At 43.2% G+C, this 18,582-nt stretch overlaps 1 protein-coding gene across 1 annotated transcript; it reads right to left on the bottom strand.

Annotated features, from left to right (window-relative positions):
- Positions 1-11,645: 11,645 nt before the first annotated feature.
- LOC149329997 (zinc finger Y-chromosomal protein-like) lies at positions 11,646-18,331 on the bottom strand. The gene is made up of 3 exons (XM_089559340.1): positions 18,202-18,331; positions 12,544-12,709; positions 11,646-12,156 (listed from the first exon to the last, which is right to left on the bottom strand). Exons 1-3 carry the CDS (start codon positions 18,329-18,331, stop codon positions 11,646-11,648), a joined length of 807 nt encoding a protein of 268 aa, XP_089415466.1.
- Positions 18,332-18,582: the final 251 nt, after the last annotated feature.

Genomic DNA, 18,582 nt, shown 5'->3' with positions numbered 1-18,582 from the left:
TTGCAAGAAGCTAGCTAGCGGCAGGGCTACACTTCCAGCTTTAGTCGCTTTGGGACGTTAAACCCCATAAACCAACCAACCACTTCCAGGCTTTAAAACATATCTGCCACCCCACTTTGATACCAGTAACGCAGCCGGCTTCTCAACAGCCATGCTCGTGCATAGAAATATCACCGCGATTCAACATTTTATAAACGAATTGGATGAAGATTACACTCTACTTGAGACAGTACCAAGGCAAAAAGGAGACACAAATCTCTTCATCCTTAAAGGGGCCCAGAAAAACAATCTTAGTTGACTGTTTTGCCTGTTGGTCGCATGCAGTGAGTTATAATGGTGCTATTAGCGTTGTTAATACCGCGTATATTTCGTTTTTAATATTTTAATGTCCTCCCAAAAACAAATTCATGGCTCTGATGGTAGCGTCACACAGTGGCGGGTTTGAGCAGCGGATATGACATCACCTGGCGCGAGCTTGATGATCGGACAAACAGTAAATATACGAAAATTGGGTGCATAAATACAGGCACATTTTGTCACCTCTCTGCGTTTTATATTAGATCAACAAAAACAACTTGTTTGTCTTAGATAAAAGCCCTGCAACGCAAGTAAAATAAAAATACACCACCAGGGGCGCTCTGGCATGCATAGAGTTAATACAACCAACTATGCTGTGTGTACGTCCAATATGCAAAGGCGACATAAAATGACTTCAATGAATGCCTCCAATAGGAAAGAGAGCTCATACACTAGTCAGGAATTCATGCCTTTTCATCAACTTATAGAGAAAAATAGTGCAGTGCCTTTTATTTAGCTCTGCTCAATAAATGAGCCGATTTGCAACTATGCAAGCATTGTTCTGAACATATTATTGATTCAATGGATTTTTATTGCAATATGGGCATTTAAATTCATCTATAGGGGCTATTAGTACTTATTATAATGTTTGCATTGTTTCTGCTGTGAACGCAGATTCATCCGATAGTATATTCCTCGAGGCTTCACCTTTAATAGGATTTGATATATGCTTTACACAGTTTTCTTGCTTGATTAGTAACTTTGACAACAACAAACATAAAGAGCTTTCAACCTGAAAACTTAACAATAAACAAACTATTTCTACAAACATTTATTCAGAAAAGTTCAGCTTTGAGATGTCCAATTAAGTAATCATGTGACCCAAGTCCCGCATTAAACTTTTAATCTTTGCTCTCTCTCTCTCTGTTTGATCAAAATGCCTTACCTTTAAATAAAAATGAAGCGGGTCTTATTTTACCTCCGCACTTAGTTGAAGGATCTTCAAGCCTATTTCTCTCTCTCTACACACACACACACGCGCGCGCACACACACACACACACACACAACACACACATACACACTCGCACGCACGCACGCGTGCACGCACACACACACACAAAATGATTTCAGTGAATTGTCTTTGGAGTCACCATGAATTCCATTCAGCTATAATAGGTTTTGCTAGGTGTATCTTAAGATTTACTTCAATATTTCATTTAGACGTTTTTATTTAATTACTTTCTTACTACCTCCAAGGCCCTTTAAAGGGGTATCAATTGAGGGATTGCGTTGCAAAGCATAACAGTGCTTCAATTGATGATTTGAATAGTGATGGGGTCAGCATGGAACAGGACGTGTCTGGAAAAGTCATTCCAGTCTTTCGCAGTGTGTACAAAAAAAAAAATGAGAGATGAGCAGACAAGATGAACCTATAGTGGCACAGTTTCGTATTGCTTCTAGAGGATTGGATTATCTTGATTATGGTCCCAAATCTCTCATGCACACTCTGCATTGTGCAGTACAAATGTTACATAGGCTAAAGATTTCAACAATGATGGTTGAAAGGTTATATAGTATAGAGCTTAGAGATTACAATTTGTAGGGAATGTTCACTCTTGATTTCTTTGTGCTGTGCTTCTGCAAGAAATTGATCTACTTTCTCACTGCCACTGATTCTGAAGTCACTCGGAACACAGCAAAATTTTGTTATGTCCACGTGTTATGGGTCTTGTTATATTTTGTATGACGTCTCCGATTAGTGGTGTAACTGTATTTGTATGGTGAAGCAAGGCGAGTATGATCAGAGAATCAGTGGAAATGATGCCATAAACAATGTTATTCTTTATTATTTTTTCTAAAGGCACAGACATAGCGTAATACTGCAATGAAGATGGAATCACACAGAGATAGACATACTCTTCTATCCCAGTTGTTTTGTACTACGGCACCTCCAACGTAGCGTGATTTTCAACATAAATGCTGCGTATTCCTCGTATTTTTCATTTCCTAAATATTTTTTTAATATATGTTCATTACCTCTTTATTTTTTCTGCCTCCATGTTTCTACCCCATAGGTGACTGCCGGTAAGATACAGCTGTTATACTTTTCTCCTGAGGGATACTGGTAAACTGATATTAATCACCTGACAGTGCCTGCCAAGCGCCCTCCACTCAATTCTTATTCTACTACATAGTTATTTCACTTTTATGATGCGGCACTGGAGTCACTGCTTGCTTTAGATAGGATTGTTCTCTTGATCATCAATGAACATCGATTTGGATAAAACCGTTCCGACATCTTTCAGTGGCAAACGTTATCTTTCCCTTATTAGTCACTCATTCAGTGGCCATACCGTAGATAAGGTTTCTGAGTAAAAGTTGTCTGGCTGTCATTTTTGCGTATAACATGTCATGGTCTAATCGCATTGATTACGCATGTAGTATAGCTGTAACAAAACTAGATTATCTACATTCAGCAATAACCAAAAGACGCAAAGATCATTGTTATGATCAAGACCTTTCATCCTCTTGTCCACTTCTTTCCTAGAACATGTTCTCGCTCTCTTCAGGTTGTAACAGTTAATCATTAAAAATCTTACTTTGCATTACCAGTTCTTAGGCTATGCTCTCAAATAATCATTATATATGCTTTGTGCCAGAATCATCAGTGAGAAGACATCATGATCTAAACTTGATACCATATTACATATGTACTATACATCATATAAAGTTGTGTAAAGGTTGTACCCCATTTTGGACAAGATAATTGAGAAAAAAATATGGCATTATGTTTTTTAATACGTGTATGAGTGGTGTCTTCAAAATTCACATCAGAAAAAAAAAGTGTGGCCCTTACATGAGTTTATACGATGTGCTCCAATTCATTTCTTCCCCTGCTCCATCAAAGTCTGCAATTCATTACCTGGGTCCATTCACCAGTGTTTATCCAAAATTATGCATCTGCCCTTCAAGATGCATAATCACTGCATGTCCAAACTATGGTGGCCAGTTGTAAACTTTCTCTTTTGTTTACCCTGTCCTTTCTCTGCACTGTATGTTTTGTTTATAAAACTACTCATTCGTGCATATCACTTTTTGTTATAGTCAAATGTGTACCTTGTACTTTTTCAACCCACTCCTGTCATAGCACTCGATGCATTGCAGTATGTATAAATAAATAACTACATAAATAAAAAACTTGGAGGACACCTAATTGCCATTGGCTGTGACAATGGGATAGCATAAGAAGCTCATCTATGCACGACCACACATGCCAGAGTGGAGAGTGACATTTCCCTCTCCACTTCACCTGTGGCAAAGTGTGACACCGGTGGTGGGTCCAGATAGACATGAGTCTGTTCTTACGGTATCGCATAATAAATAAATAAAAACGAGGAGCACTCAGTGAACGGCTAGTTGGCATGACATGATTTCTTAACATAAAACCTGTGGAAAGTATAGGGCCTAAAAGATGCAGACAGGACGATCACAGACTTTTAGATAGTCGTACTTAAAAACCTGTGTTCTTCCTGTCTGAGTCTCTTCCTTGTCCCATATCCCTTACATTGAATTTTTGTGTTCTAGAACCAAGTTGGATGGAGTTTGGTCTGCTGCTCTCTGGCACAAAAGATTCCTTTGATTTACTTCACTGAGACAAAGCTTTAATCAAAGCTATTGCTCTTCACTTAATCATACTGCACTTAATGAATACGAATGTGTCTCAGTTCATGAGTCTTGCTGCTACTCTGCACTGTGTGGTTGCTTGAACTGGGGCCTTTTTTGCAGGCATGCCCAGCTACCACTGCATCGAATTCAGCAGTGACTGGCTGGGGCAGTGAGTTGTGCTTCCAATATGGAAGCTAATGGAGTGGAATCTCATTAATTTGGGCTCACTTTATTCACTTTTCCGGTTCATTCATCAGATTCCTCCGGCAACCTTTTTCCCTTGCGAAGTTGCAACATAAACTTACTTTGATTGACTGATTGATCGATAGATCAAACCACGAGGTTCATCCATGAGGATCGATCCCATGAGGCTTCTCTCATCGGCTTCTGATAGGTAGGGTGAAGCCTCTGCTGTGGTAGAGATTGGTGGGAGGATGACTCTACTGGAGGATGGTGGCTTCTGCCCTTTGCCGTCACACGTCAGTAATGTGAACTGAAGTAATGACACTGCTACAACTGTTCCAGTAAAGTACCTTGTGAGTTACCCGAATGATAAACTAGTTAACATTCGCAGTGGGCCGCAGTGGGTAAGGGATCGAAAGTGATTTAAGCTTTTTATGGCCTGTGTTGCAAATACTCGACACACCAAGTGTACACATTGGATGCGAATTTTGCATGCATGCAGATTTTGATGTCGACATGTTCCCACTAGCAGTTCTTTCTAGCAAAAATGCTTTGAACAAGTTGTGTGAAAGAACAAAGCGTGCCAATGCACACCAGCCAACCAGTTTTCAGTGACTCCTTGTGCCTCATTTTCTGCGAACCGTTGCAGGAAAACCAGCCAAGTGTTTGTCGCAGGAAAAATCGGCACAGTATTGGGTCCTTAATGGTCGCCTGTCTTGGAACTCTTGTTTTTAACTAATTAGCATATTACTAATTCATAACAAATTTGTGGCACTTGGAATGGGTGCCACTTTTTGTGAACATAAAAAAATGTGTCAAAACATGATCCACTCGTGAACATCAAGTTTCTCGCATGTGTCATGTAGCACGAGCTTATATATGAGTGCGGTGCACAGAAGGATGTGTCTTGTATATAAGCATGTCTTAGATGCACGTTTGATCCTGCAAAACTGTTGAACCGTGCGTCGTCTTGAACGCACAAGGAGGGCTTGAGTTACCATAGCAAGGAACTGAAAGCAACATCCAGACATTTTTATCTATTGATAGTTAACATCATTCACTCTAACGAAAATTATGTTAGAACTAATAGTTTATGTGCTGTTTGACAACTAATACACAATCAGACTAATGAAAGATGCCTCAAAAAGAAAACTGAATGAGCTGTTATATTCCTCGATGCCAAGAAGTAGCGTTTGCAGGGCTACCACCATGTTGCACTCTCCAATTGCAGCAACTCCATATAGACAAGCAGAGCATATGCAGGCATACGCATGAGCAGGTTTGCCTGTGACATTTACTGAGGACCATAATAATTGCAGATATCTCAGAGTTTTGCGCTGTTGTTTTTTGATACTGTACATGTCGCTTCCCCATAGACTGATACAAACTCGTTTCAGAGTCGGGTAATGATATAGCAATTACAAAAATGTATCTGACCAATACGTACCTTTATAATACTTTTCGCTAGGGTTAGTTACTCCCAATGGACAACAATAGAAAAAAGTATCCAAAAATTTGCTGTAGGCGGCACTTTCATTGTGGCGAAATGGCAACTACACTTCAACAGCTACATTTAACAGGCAACATTTCATTCACCCTTTCAGTACTACTATTGAATTTAAAGTTCATAGGGCACACTCGAAACATTTCGGGATTCTTGCCTCACTGCATTTATAGCATGCTAGATCTGATGTGTGGCCTCCAGTTCTGCGTTATACGACTGTCCTGTCCCGCCTAAGTCTGTTTCAAACAATATCCCTACGCCCTGCATTGTTATCATCAGAACTTCTCCCTCTTGTCTTATTTCTAACTGCAGGTCTCCTATGGAAATATAAAGCCTATTATAAGCTGCTGTCTCAATCGATCGGTTCATTACCTCTGTCCGGAAACCAGACACACAATGAAGCAGGTTCCGTGCCCGTAATTTTTTTTCTTTTGGAAAGGGCACATTGAACACACATACATGCTCAAGGATGTTCTATCTTAATAAAGAAGAAGGGTGCTTAAACCTGTATGGGTACTGTACGACTCTTCAAACAGCTTTGAAATAGTCCACCCATCGTGCTTATAGTTTTGTGTGAGTTATTTGAGATTTCCAATAAAAAATACTTGCAACTTCATGTGCAACCTTACGGCTGTGATTGCTGTATCCAAAACTTCAAAATCATCCAAACTGCGAATCGCCACCTTGGTGAAAAAAATTGCTGGTGATTTTGCAGTGCTGTTCATGAAACATTGTGCGAAAGCAGGTTTTCGATCAGAACACGTACGTGGACAAACAGAGGACAGATGAGCTCAGGATGCTGCCTGCAAGGGTGCTGTGCGACAAAATCCTCCAAGTTCGTGCCTGCAAACTTCACAAACCATTAAGCACTCTTCTAATCATCCCATAACCTAACACGTGTGCTGTTCCATATTGTAGGTATCATTAATGTGTAAACCATTTCGTGAACCATCTAACACGTACAAATCGTCGTGTACCCTTCTGTCATAACTTTTTACGCTTTGCCCTACGAATATGGGCAGGAAATTCTTAGTGTCCAGATGGCTTCGAACATGTATACAGCCATAAACCATGGTTACATTTACTGCCTAGTGGCAACAACGATGACTACCTGGAGTGCACGGGCGCTGTATACAGGGGAAGCAGTCTTTAAAAAATGTGTACTCCATCTCGTCGTCAAGATGGAATGCTTTGCAGGAAATTATTTAGCACAGTCTATGGTGCCTCATAGATGGCGCTAGCCACTCGGGTGTCAGCCAGATCTACCTGCACCTGCTTGCATTCAACGTGTCCAGCACTGACCACCCTGGCAGCTTCTGTAGCTGTAGGAGCCGTCGCTCTGAACCGCTTCTCCTCCAGCTGAACAGCGCTGCAAGCGTTCCTCGCTGCTTTTAGTGCTTTACGGCCGCTGAGTTCCTCCGCCTATCTTTCCCGCCCTGCCCATATGAGGCCTCTTTCATTACATCATGCATGGTGGCCCCTTGATGCTCTTTTTAAGCCTTAACCACGTGTTGGGCTGCCTTGATGTCTTCGCGTGCGTGTACAGTCAGGCCGGAATGAAATGCAAACAGAGTATGTCAAGAAAACAAAATATTTTACCTGCCTACTTTCAGCTGAAGTGTACAACTAGCCTGATTCATGTGTCTGGGCAAAGGGCCTACTGCAATGCATAATCGAAAATAGGTTGTAAAGGAATATCTCGCTGCAAAGCAGAAATGTATGACATATGCATGTTCGCGTTTCATTCCGGCCTGACTGTACATAATGAGCTGCCACTGGGTGACGTTGGCCTCTTTTCTATCTCTTAACTCTGCGACATGCCCCGAAACCGAGGCGGGTGTGCCCTCTATCACGTGATCACCCCGTGCACGTCTTTCCTGCAACCTTTGCCGAGTGGCTTGTCTCTCTGTTGAAGGGACCACCTCGCTCACCATGCAATCATAGTTGGTGCCCACTTGTAAGATGCCACTAAATGCTTTGAAATGCCTTTGGGACGCTATTTGCACATCTGAAAATGAAAACCGGTTTGAAGGAAATGAAAACTGCGGTGACTTGCTTATTTGTCAACCTAGCGTAGGGAGTGAAAGAAGAAAGAGAGAAAAAAGTACTGTTGTGGAGGGCTCTGGAATAATTTCGAGCACATGGGGATCTCAACGTGAACCGACGTCAATCAGTGCACGGGTGCTTTTATGCACACTTGCGGTGGTGGCTCAGTGCTTAGGGAGCTCGGCTACTGAGCCGTGGTGCAAGAGTTCGAACCTGGTCGCGTTTTGAGGGAGGCGGAACGCGAAAGGTGCTTGTGTGCTGTGCAATGTCAGTGCACGTTTAAGATCCCCAAGTTGTTTGTGTTATTCTGGAGCCCTCCACTATGGCTCCTCCTCCTTTCTTCTTTCACCTCCACCTCCTTCGATCCCTTCCCTCACGGTGCGGGTGAATAGCTCAGCAAGAAGTGAGGCAGTTACTGCGCCTTCCATTTCCTGATAACCGATCTTTTTCTTTTTGCGCATCTCCGTTGGGATTATAAGTAGTTTACAGAAAAGGCGCTGCAGCAGTCTTACACTGTGTGGGTGCCTAGACCGTCTGTTAAGGGATTAAGAAATAAAAAAAAGGGAGAGATTTAAAAAGCAGACGTTTACGCTTGCTCTTGCGTGGCTTACGCGGCAGCATAGCATAAGCATAATCAATTTTAAGGCAAGAGCCTTTACTGGGATACCATCCACTGTAGTCACATGTAACTAAAGGCTATTGTAGTCATTGTCCTAGGAATGTGCAAGCCAAGACAGAAAAGGGAGAAAAAAAAGAACAGAAAGAAGATGCAATAAAGCACAGAAGTCAAGAGAGAGAGAAAGAGTGAAAGAAGAAAGGGGAGTGAGCTGAGGGACATCACGGCTTTAGCCGGACATGTTAACAGAACCATAGTGTAGTTTAGCCAGCTTTTTTTTTTTTACTGCAAGAACATTATAGCAATAGCGTTCCGCAAAACTGCAGTGTAGTGTGTGTCAAAACTCAGTGAGTGAAGCCTGCATCCGGGGAACATTTCACGCGAAGTTCGTCGGGCATTTATCTGCAAACACGCATTTTTTTCTTTTTCAAAGGATAAAATAAAGCCATGACTTTCGTGTTGTTAATGTGCATGGCCTTGATCACTCCTCGGAATGTACCGGTCAGGAATGACATCGATTTGTGCTGATTTCCCAAATTGAAGCTTTCAATGGTGAAGCATTCAGGTGTAAGTTTTGTCGGAAGCAGGGATTTTTTTTAGAAATCCCATCTGGGCTCTGGAGTGGAAGGGACAGATGAGAGTCTGGAAGTTGTTGTCAGCCTTTGTCTAGACATCCCGTTGTCACCCTTACCGTGGGCGGAAAAAGGAGCTCAATTATTGCCGCTGTCAAAGGCGTCCGCAGAACTTTTTACGGGGGGGGGGGGGCACCTGGTGTCCAGGGATGGGGGATGAGATAGGTTTGTAATTGTTTTCTACTAGCGCATAAATTATATCCGTAATTCCTAAGGGGGGGGGGGGGCAACCGCCCCCCATTGCACCCCCTTCCGGGCACCCATGGCGGCTGTAGTTTTGGGTCAGTTGGTATAAGGAGGTTGTAGTGCTCGCTACAACATAGCACACAAAACACACACTACCGAACAGAGCAGCTTTGTTTGATGATCCTTGCAGGAATAAAGCTTCCATCACTTACCATGGCAAGTCCATACGTGAGCAGAAGGTCTTCTGTAAATCCTAGTGTAAAGCAGGCACTCTGCAGTCGTATACAACATAGAGGAGTATAGACACCTGATGCGTATTTTCTTCTTTGTAATGATGAGTTAGGCATTATTATACATGGATCACCACAAGTTGTTCTCCTGTGACAGGTAAATAATCTATAATTGGATTTCTTTCTCTTGCTGTTTCGGTTTCAACAGCTGAACGATAGGTGTGACGTCAAAGAGACATAGGTCATATACGGCATGAAAAACTGCAATATAATCGGTGCTTCTGCATTTGTTGTCATTCCAGCTCATGAGGAAGGCTGGCTTCATCACTGCAGTGAATTAAAATGATGAAGTAGCCATTAAATTACAGTTTTTTCATACCTTACATGGCTTATAATCTCTTTTTGACGTCAAAGCCTTCGTTTGGCTGTTGAAACCGAAACCAAAGAAGCATGACAGAAACATTTGGTTATAAATTATCTAGCAGTCATAGGCGAATACCACATGGTGATTCATGCATAGTAATGTCTTCTGCATCATTGCAGACAAGAACACATGCCACCAAAATTAAGTGTCTATACTCGTTTAGGTCTGCTATGAAGCTCCACCTACATTCATGTCCACTGCACAGATTTCCTCCACGACAATAAAAAGTGTCAGTTGCTAAAACTTTCCTTGTTACCTAAACAAAAAACTACTCGCAAAAAAATTATAAGATCTAGAATTTCGATACTTGGCTGATTTCGTTTGTTATTGCGATTGGCCAACACAGCAATACAGTATGCTGCGAACCATGGCTTAGTGCTGTTAACTGCTGCTTTTTTTTTAAGTTGTATCCCTCTACAGCCTACAGCAAAACTGAATGCATGATGCAGCCAGATTTTCTTTTTGCTTTGATGTTAACCAATATTGTTTCGTGATCACTATTGTTCTAGGCTTTATGAAAAAAAACTATACGAATAGTAGCTCATACAGTTGGCATATTCATGGCGGTCATATCCATGGTATGCTGATCAAAGAGCATTTGCTTTGGTTATTCATTCACCTTTATTGATACTGCTAGTTGCAGGGATGTTACGGGGAGGGTTTTAACGACGAACGCAATATGCACCTCGGAAAGTGTGCATAACCATAAACAATATATAGCTGAAATATATAGCCAAAATATATAGCTGAAATGCCAAACTTGTCGCAACTCAGTTGCATTGACAAATACCGCTAGCCAGAACACGTACAGCGCAAACCCATTACACACTGAATGCTAACAACAGCGGGCAGTGTAATGAAAATAATGCAATACCAGTATCATCACACAGACACTTTTCCATCAAGTGTGAAATAAAAAAAACAGTCAACTTTCAAAATGGTGCATGATGAATCATCCTGCACAGCCTCCCCTTCCTTCTTATTTTTTGGCTCGTGGAGAACTACGCCTCTTAATGAAGCAATGAAAAACATCACTTTCCAAGCAGAACAACAGAAACAAGAGAAAAGCGAACTGAATAGGGTGAGTTTACGGACTAGGACAATAGGAACAAACCACATATAGTCGCCGTACGTCAAGGCGCCTTCACTGCGCTTGTGATGTGCATAGGAGTTAGTGCACTGAATTCGAATGCAGTGGGGGGAAGAATTTAAGCAGTCATGGTTGACTGAGAACTTACGCTAATGAAAAATTCGTGTATGTTTTTCATATTATTGTTCTTTAGAAACCACAGTGAAGCTGAGCAGATCACTGCACCTATGGCAAATGCTTTTTTTTTTCCAGTTTTAGTGTCGCTGTATATCAATTCTTCTCTACAGCCTTGCTCTATATGAATTTGTCGCGAAAATCTTTATTTTTTCAGTTTTTGTTGAAACTCACCTGATTAACGCGTTCATTGAAAGCAAACTATTTTTTTGCCCTTGAGGGATCACAGCACCGTTAGGTTTAGTCGTACCTCCTGAGTGTTCTTTAAGTATCCTTCCGAATTGCTCCCTAATAACTGCATAGGATGAGTAAGATTGTGTTGGGGCTAGTTGTTCCAACTTGCGAGAACGTTTCGGCAGGGTTGTTCGTAAATTACTGGAATTTGTTTCTAAGACAAAAAAGCAGCACAGGAAGGAACAAACTTGAGAGGACAGAACGCTAACTAACAACTCGGGTATTTATTGCCAGACCACTACTTTTTATGCATCAGCTGCTCGTATCAACACAGTGAATGAAAGAAATTCCTCCCATCCTTCTCGTGGGATAGCACTGCCTCCCTTCCTCTCTCACATGTGCCTCCATCTGGACTGCATCCCTCACTCTACGCTGCACTGCGGATCCTCTTCCACAGTGGAGCCATGGCATGTGTGCATGTGGCTTCTGATGTTGGCCGCGTAACTACACCCTTTGCCGCAGTGGGGGCAGTGCAGCCTGTATTGGCGGTGATGCACCACCCTCTCGTGTCTCATGGCGGTGCTCCGTCGTGCGAACCACACCCCGCACTGTGAGCAGGCGTGGGGCCTCTGCCCCGTGTGTGTCAGCAGGTGTCTGTTGAGGTCGCCCCTCTGGGTGAACCCCTTTCCACAGTGGGGACACAGATGCGATTTAGCCCCGCCATGCACAGAATGCTGCTCCTTGCGGTGAAGCGACAGATTGGACGTTCGGTTGAACCGCTGTCCACAGTCCGCGCACTCATGCGGCCTCTCCCCAGAGTGGACCAGCAGGTGGCGGGTGAGATGATGCCGCTGTTTGAAGTCCTTCCCGCACTCCGGGCATATGAAGGGCCGCTCACCAGTGTGGATACGCACGTGTCTGGTGACATCGTTTCTGGTTGGGAAAAGAAATAGGGAGGAGAGGCGGCACACTTTGAGTACGCAAGCCTCACTGAGCCCTGAGGAGAAAAACTAAGACGCCCACTGTATGCATTCGACACCACCAGTCCACCGATCCGGCTCTCACTGGCACTTATTCGTCCAAAAGGAGGGAGGAAAATATATATATATATTTTTTTTCTTTTTCCTCTAATGCCACTTCATCCTCTTGTAACTGAGCACTTCCATCTTTTAATGAATACCGAGCCAGTCTGCACACTCTCCATCCTATTAATCTTTCATCTAAAAATTGTAAAACACTTACTTTTTGAAGAAGTACGTGTACAGTACGTATACACATTAAAAGCACCCAAACGAGGCGAGGAGTCAAATCGTGTCTCACTTGTAATCGCTGGAGTAGGTGCAGTGGGTGCAACGGTGCCTTCCCTGTGGCCTCTGCGGGTGCTTGCGCCGCCTGTGTTTCTCCAAGTGGTCTTGGGTGGCAAAGAGCTCACCGCATGTGTCGCAGGAGAAGACCGATTGCGGTCTGGGTTCGTGGTTTTCTTCTTCTGAGGGCAGAAGAGCAGACAATTTACACAGAGCTCGTGAGCGACCAAATGCATGAGGTTCCAGCATCAATTTCGGAAATGCACATGACAGATGTGCACAGAAGAGTTATTATCGCTTTGCTTTCATCGCCTTGTGCAATTGCTTGTGCAGAGTACCATCTACGCACCACTGCACTGGCAAGGACAACTCCAAGAATGCCGGTCCTTCTTATACGCTACTACCATATCTGGTGCTTGCTTCAAGGTTCGATTTTTCTGAAGGTGAGAAAACAACGGACAAAATAAGTGTTTATGCCAGTGACGGCACTGAGGGTGAGCAAGGGTTGGCAACTACCAGCCCGAAAACCTGCCGGACCTTATTAAACATTTTTCCTGTGCTTCCGAGAGACCCCGGAGAGGAGGGCGTTATTAGATAATGTAAGCCTTGTTAGGCACTATCATTGGCAGGCAATATTTACCAAGTGTTTCAGGAAAGCAAGACACTGATTAAAAAATAGGCTTTTCGAGGTAGCTGTATGGCTTTTCCGGCATAGTAATGTGTGTGTTAACGGACACCAGAAAAGTGGTGAATTGCTCTAACTAGAAAGCTGGTGAACTAAATTGTAATAGTTAATTTTCTATTCCCGTGGCCTTCTTTGCCACGCCTTGACTGGCTCTGCAAAAGCTTAGCAAGCAGCGGTGACCGCCGCTGACACTCGAGTGCACTCTAAAGAATGGACATGACGGAAGCCTAGCAGACACGAAACCAGGAGCATAAGGGATTTTTTAATTTGTGATGTTGCTCAATTAAAGATTAATTGGGTAATTATTTTAAAGATAATTCATGACAACGGGGATGAAAAACAACCACATGTCACTGGTAGGATCCGAACTGATGGCCTTCGAATCTCACATCCGGTGCTCTGCCAACTGTAGAAACTTAGTTATCTGTGATCAAAACCTACTGCTGAAACAGACCATCATGGTGGCGCTTGGCTGCTGAACTGAAAGACAAGGGTTCGATACCGGCCATGGCAGTCGCATTTCGACCAAGGCGAAATGCTAGAGGCCTGTGTACTGTGTGATGTCAGTGCACATTCAAGACCTCCAGGTGGTTGAAATTATCCGGAGCCCTCCACTACTACGTGCCTCATAGCCTGAGTCACTTTTGGATAGCAGAAAGTTGGGCAAGTTGGTTGATATGCATTCTGAAAAAATTGCGCAGAAAATACTGGTGATAAGAAGCAGCAGTGTAAACCGCTCTTTGAAAAAACAAAACAATTCTGTTTAGGCATAGGGACCAACTTGTGCGGGAACTCATGGAAGCATGTCATATGCGTATCAGCGGAGATACATGCGTCAGCCAGACTTCCGTCCGCTTCTTTGATAGGGAGTTCCGCTTTTTGGAAAAATCACTCGGGTACACAGGGGGTGACATGTGATGTTCTTGATGTCAGATTGGTGTGGTTCGTTTTTTTTGCCTGTTTATAAGTGCATGTGTTTCTGAATAAATCTTCAGTTGTGCGTTGGCGCTCGTCCTCGTCTTGTCTTTGCTTCGTCCTCGTTTTTTCTGCGCAATTTTTTCACTTTTGGATGTTAAATTAAGCCCATTAACTCTGAACCTAATATTTAAAACAGCGGTCCAAATTTAAATCTCAGTGTCTTCGCGCCTTTCCCTCTTCTCTCACCATTACTTGCACTTTCAAAGGTCGGCACTCCTCACACCAGAATTCCCCAGGGGGTGGAGCTTCCTGACTGCTGACTGGCGCAGCCATGGTAGCTCCCTTACATTTGAAAGAATTTAACCAAATGCCACCTCCGAACAGAATTCGGCAGGTGCAAATGCAATGGAGGTGTCTGTGAGCATAAAAAGGCAGCCAAAAAGGACTCGCCATTTTTCGTGCGCTATTGTATACAGTCAAGCCCACTTATAACAATATTCAAGTGCCATGGAAATACCATTGTTATAACCAATAATTGTTATAACAGGGTTGTGCCGAAAAAAAGAAAGGATGACAAACTCGGAGCATTTATTGACAATAAATACCCAGAGGGGTTTGATTGTTCTAATGCCTGTAAAAGCTCGTTAAATTGAACTTCAGGGAACCAGAACAAAGTTCACCGTTCACCGATGACCAAAGCACCGCCATCACTGTGCCACCGGGAGCTTTGTGCACCTCCACGTCACAGGAATCAAGCCAGCTTTTTGGAAGCTATTCTTATGGGAAATTCAAGAAGCATGCAGAACCAAGGGTGCGGTGACAGCTGACAAGAGAAAAACCGCGCTGGCTGCATGCACGCGCGCTGCACTGACTGATTATGGGTACGCATGGCGTGCGTAGCCAATGCAGCAATGCAGCAGCTCTCCTGACGCGATGACACCTGCCTCTTTTGCTTTTGTGGCGTTGCTGCGCCAGCAAGTCCATTGGTTGGCCCCACACATGCACGCTTTTGTGTTGTAAGCATGGTTTTGCTGGTGTGGTTGTAGCATTTTTCTTTTTCTGTAATGGTTGACACTCAATTACCAGATTTAATTGTTATAACCAATAATGTGCCTTGACAGCATTGCTATAAGCAGTTTATTTTACCATAGAACACATGGCAAAGCTGATGGTGCCATGACCGACCATTGTTATATCCAATATATTGTTATAACCAGTATTGTTATAAGTGGACTTGACTGTACATCTCTGCTGCACATAGAAGAGCCTTATTTGGCTCAGGTGTTTACGTTATATATGTTAAAGGAGTATAGACACCTAATTGTCGTGGCATGTTTTCTTGTTTACAATGATGCAGAAGATGTTACTACACATGAATCACCATGTAGTATTCACCTACGACCGCTAAATAATTTGTAAGTGTAATTTTTGTGTCATGGCTGTTTCGGTATCGGCTTCAACAGCAAGCGATAGTTGTGACGTCAAAGATTGGATTGATTTCATGTGAGGCATGGCAAAACATCAATATTCTCGCTGTTTCATTGTTTTAATTCGCTACAATGCTGAAGGCAGTTTTCTTCAAGAGACAGAATGACAACGAATGGGGAAGCAGCGACTATAGGCAGTTTTTTCATGCCTCACATGACATAAAGCCATGAATACGAGGTTGTAATCCATGTATAATAATGCTATGCGAATCATTTTGCAAACAGTAAAGCACACACTCAAAAGTCAGGTGTCTCTACTGCTGTAGGATATGAGGTGTTTCTGCTAGTTTATGTACTCTTCTTAGAAGGTGTTTCAGAACTTCTTTAATGATCAATTTTGCCATTAATTTAGGCATGGTGTAATTAAGACAGGTATGTGCCGGGTGAATAATCATACCGAGAATTTCCGAACTCCTGGTGTACCGACTTGCACAGTCGCAAAAGGGACTGCATCACTTGCATGCCCACACAACTTTTGTAAAACAGTGCGCACATTTTTAGAGTAGTCCACTCGTACAAAGGTGAACACTCAGTTGAGAGACCGCTGTTCAGTGGGCATGTATTTGTGCGTGCACGTATGTGAGTGCATATGTGAGAGCATATGCGTGGTTGTCTGACGTCTTCAGGAGCACCAGATGTGAAAATTTGAAAATCTAAGAGAAGCACCCGTCACAAACCGAGAAATCACGGAAAGCTACAGACTCAATAGAAGGAAGCTACCACCCCTAGACAAATCGCTCTCACTAAAGGAAGCAATGGCCTGGAGAAAGACACAATCGAACACCTACTTTATGCCAGAAATCTTTGGTATATACAATCAGCACAAGGTAGCCGACACGGTATGTAAGTACTGTGGAGCTAAAGGCACTCTGGCACATGTAACTATAGAATGTGCCAGCTCCCCAGGGGCCTCGGAGTTCAATCATGGAACCTCCTGGGACAATTTGCTGCAAAGCTAGGATCCTGCTATGGAGAAAAAACTCATAAGCCTGGCAGCCGAGTCTTTGACTAACCAACGGCATCGTCTCTGGCCCGGTAGACCAACCCCCGGGCCCTCGGCTTAGTCTGAGGGCCCCGGGGAATCAAGCTACCACCCTTGGGGCAAATAAAGTTGATTGACTGAATGACTGACTGACTATGAAAATCTCAGGAATGTTTTAGTTACTACCTTGCCTGGGATTATCACATGGAGTTGTACACTACACCCAATCTTCCGGCTTAATCCACTAATCCCCACTAATCCACAATAATGTTCCCCTAATCTCCAATACTCACCTTAATCCATTTTATGCAAGGGGGGGGACCTACTTGCAAAATTTTTTAGCCCTTTGTAATATCTGGGGTGGGCCAACTTGCAAATGCTATCACATGTTCTTTTCTAAGAATGTGGGTACGAAGGCCTGAAGTTTATTTTAGACTACCATTATAGCTGTATTGGTAGACCATACGCAGCATGTATACAGGGGCAGTCCATGCATGGCTTCGCTAGTAAGCGCCTTTGATCGAGGCAAAATGCAAAGACGCATGCATGTTCTGTGCGATATCTCACCGCACGTTAAAAAACCTATAGATAGCTAGGTAGGTCGTCTAAATTAATCCAGTGCCCTCCACAACAGTGCCTCGCAGATGTGGAGCGTTGAAACAATAAAGCCAGCATGACGTACGCGCCATAATGTATATATTGTCATTTGCATATGAAAAGCAGCTTGCACGACAAGTCTATCGACCGTCCAATCTTAAGGGCTGTTTCCTCGATTGCAACAAAATATTGGTTCAACATGTTTTCCAATACCCGCCATGGCGGCTCAGAGGTTAAGGCGCTCGTCGACCACGCCGGAGTACTCGGGTTCGAACCCGACCGCGGCGGCAGCGTTTCAATGGAGGCAAAATGCAAAAAAGTGTGCTGTGCGATGTCAGTGCATGTTAAGATCCCCTGGTGGTCGAAAAGTATTCCGAGGACCTCCACTACGGTACTTCTTTCTCTGTTTCTCTTTTCCTCTACCGCCTTCCTCTATTTCCTTATGGCACGGTTCAGGTGTCCACCGAGATGTGAGACAAATATTGCGCCATTTCCTTTCCTCAAAAACATATTTTCAGTTTGCCAATTTTCCAACATTGACAGAGACGCAAATTTTTCTTTCTGCATATGAAGCAAGAAAGCGGCGTTAAAAAGAAATGAAAGAATTATCTCAGAACTTCACAGTATGTGGCAGTTATTTGCATACTCACGGGAGTGTCACTTTTTTGGAGGCTTAGCTAGAGCCGCTATCGGTTTTATAAATTCAGGAAGCGATCGTTTCCGTTCTTCGAAATTTTCGGCAATTCTTTAACTCTTTGTATCTCCTTTTGTACTAGCAATCAGCGATATCTCTTTTGGTACACCGTTGGATGTGGAGTTCATCCCGGCCCAGAAAAGTTTGCATTCAAAGTTTCAAATATGCACTTTTCTAATATGCACAGTTGTGTTTTGAAACTGCGTCATTTTGATAGCCATGAAATGAATTAATCGCGGAAAACTGCTGAAGCAAGACGTATTTTCAAAGAAGCAGCTCAGAAGGAAGGCAGCGAAAAGGAGTTCACTCACCCTGTTTCACCATCAGCTCGTAGTTCTCTTTGATGTTCGCGCAATGCGTTTTCGTGTTTTCCGAAAGGCCCTTCCATTCTCCGTCCGTTAAATGGTAGTGAATTTCTGCAATGTCGTGTTCGCTCGCCATCTCAATCAACGCCCGAAAGTCGCAGCAAAGATCTCTCTCAACTTGCGCGTGTCAACTGACGCTCGAAAAGGCTGTCGTCTGCTTGAGCGCTTAGCGGTTTATGCAAAGAAAATGCAGCTTAAGCACGCAGAATCAGTTTAGCTTTGCTATCACGCAACTAGCAATTTCTTTTTAAAGGTTCTGTGATAAATATTGCGTACACTCCTCCTGTATTATGAACACGTGATTACAAATGGTCATAAACCTAGAGC

This window comes from Amblyomma mixtum, chromosome 9 (genome assembly GCF_055824585.1).
Source record: "Amblyomma mixtum isolate Tamu chromosome 9, ASM5582458v1, whole genome shotgun sequence".
Classification (NCBI taxonomy): domain Eukaryota; kingdom Metazoa; phylum Arthropoda; class Arachnida; order Ixodida; family Ixodidae; genus Amblyomma; species Amblyomma mixtum.
This window is presented reverse-complemented; position numbering and strand designations above follow the sequence as displayed.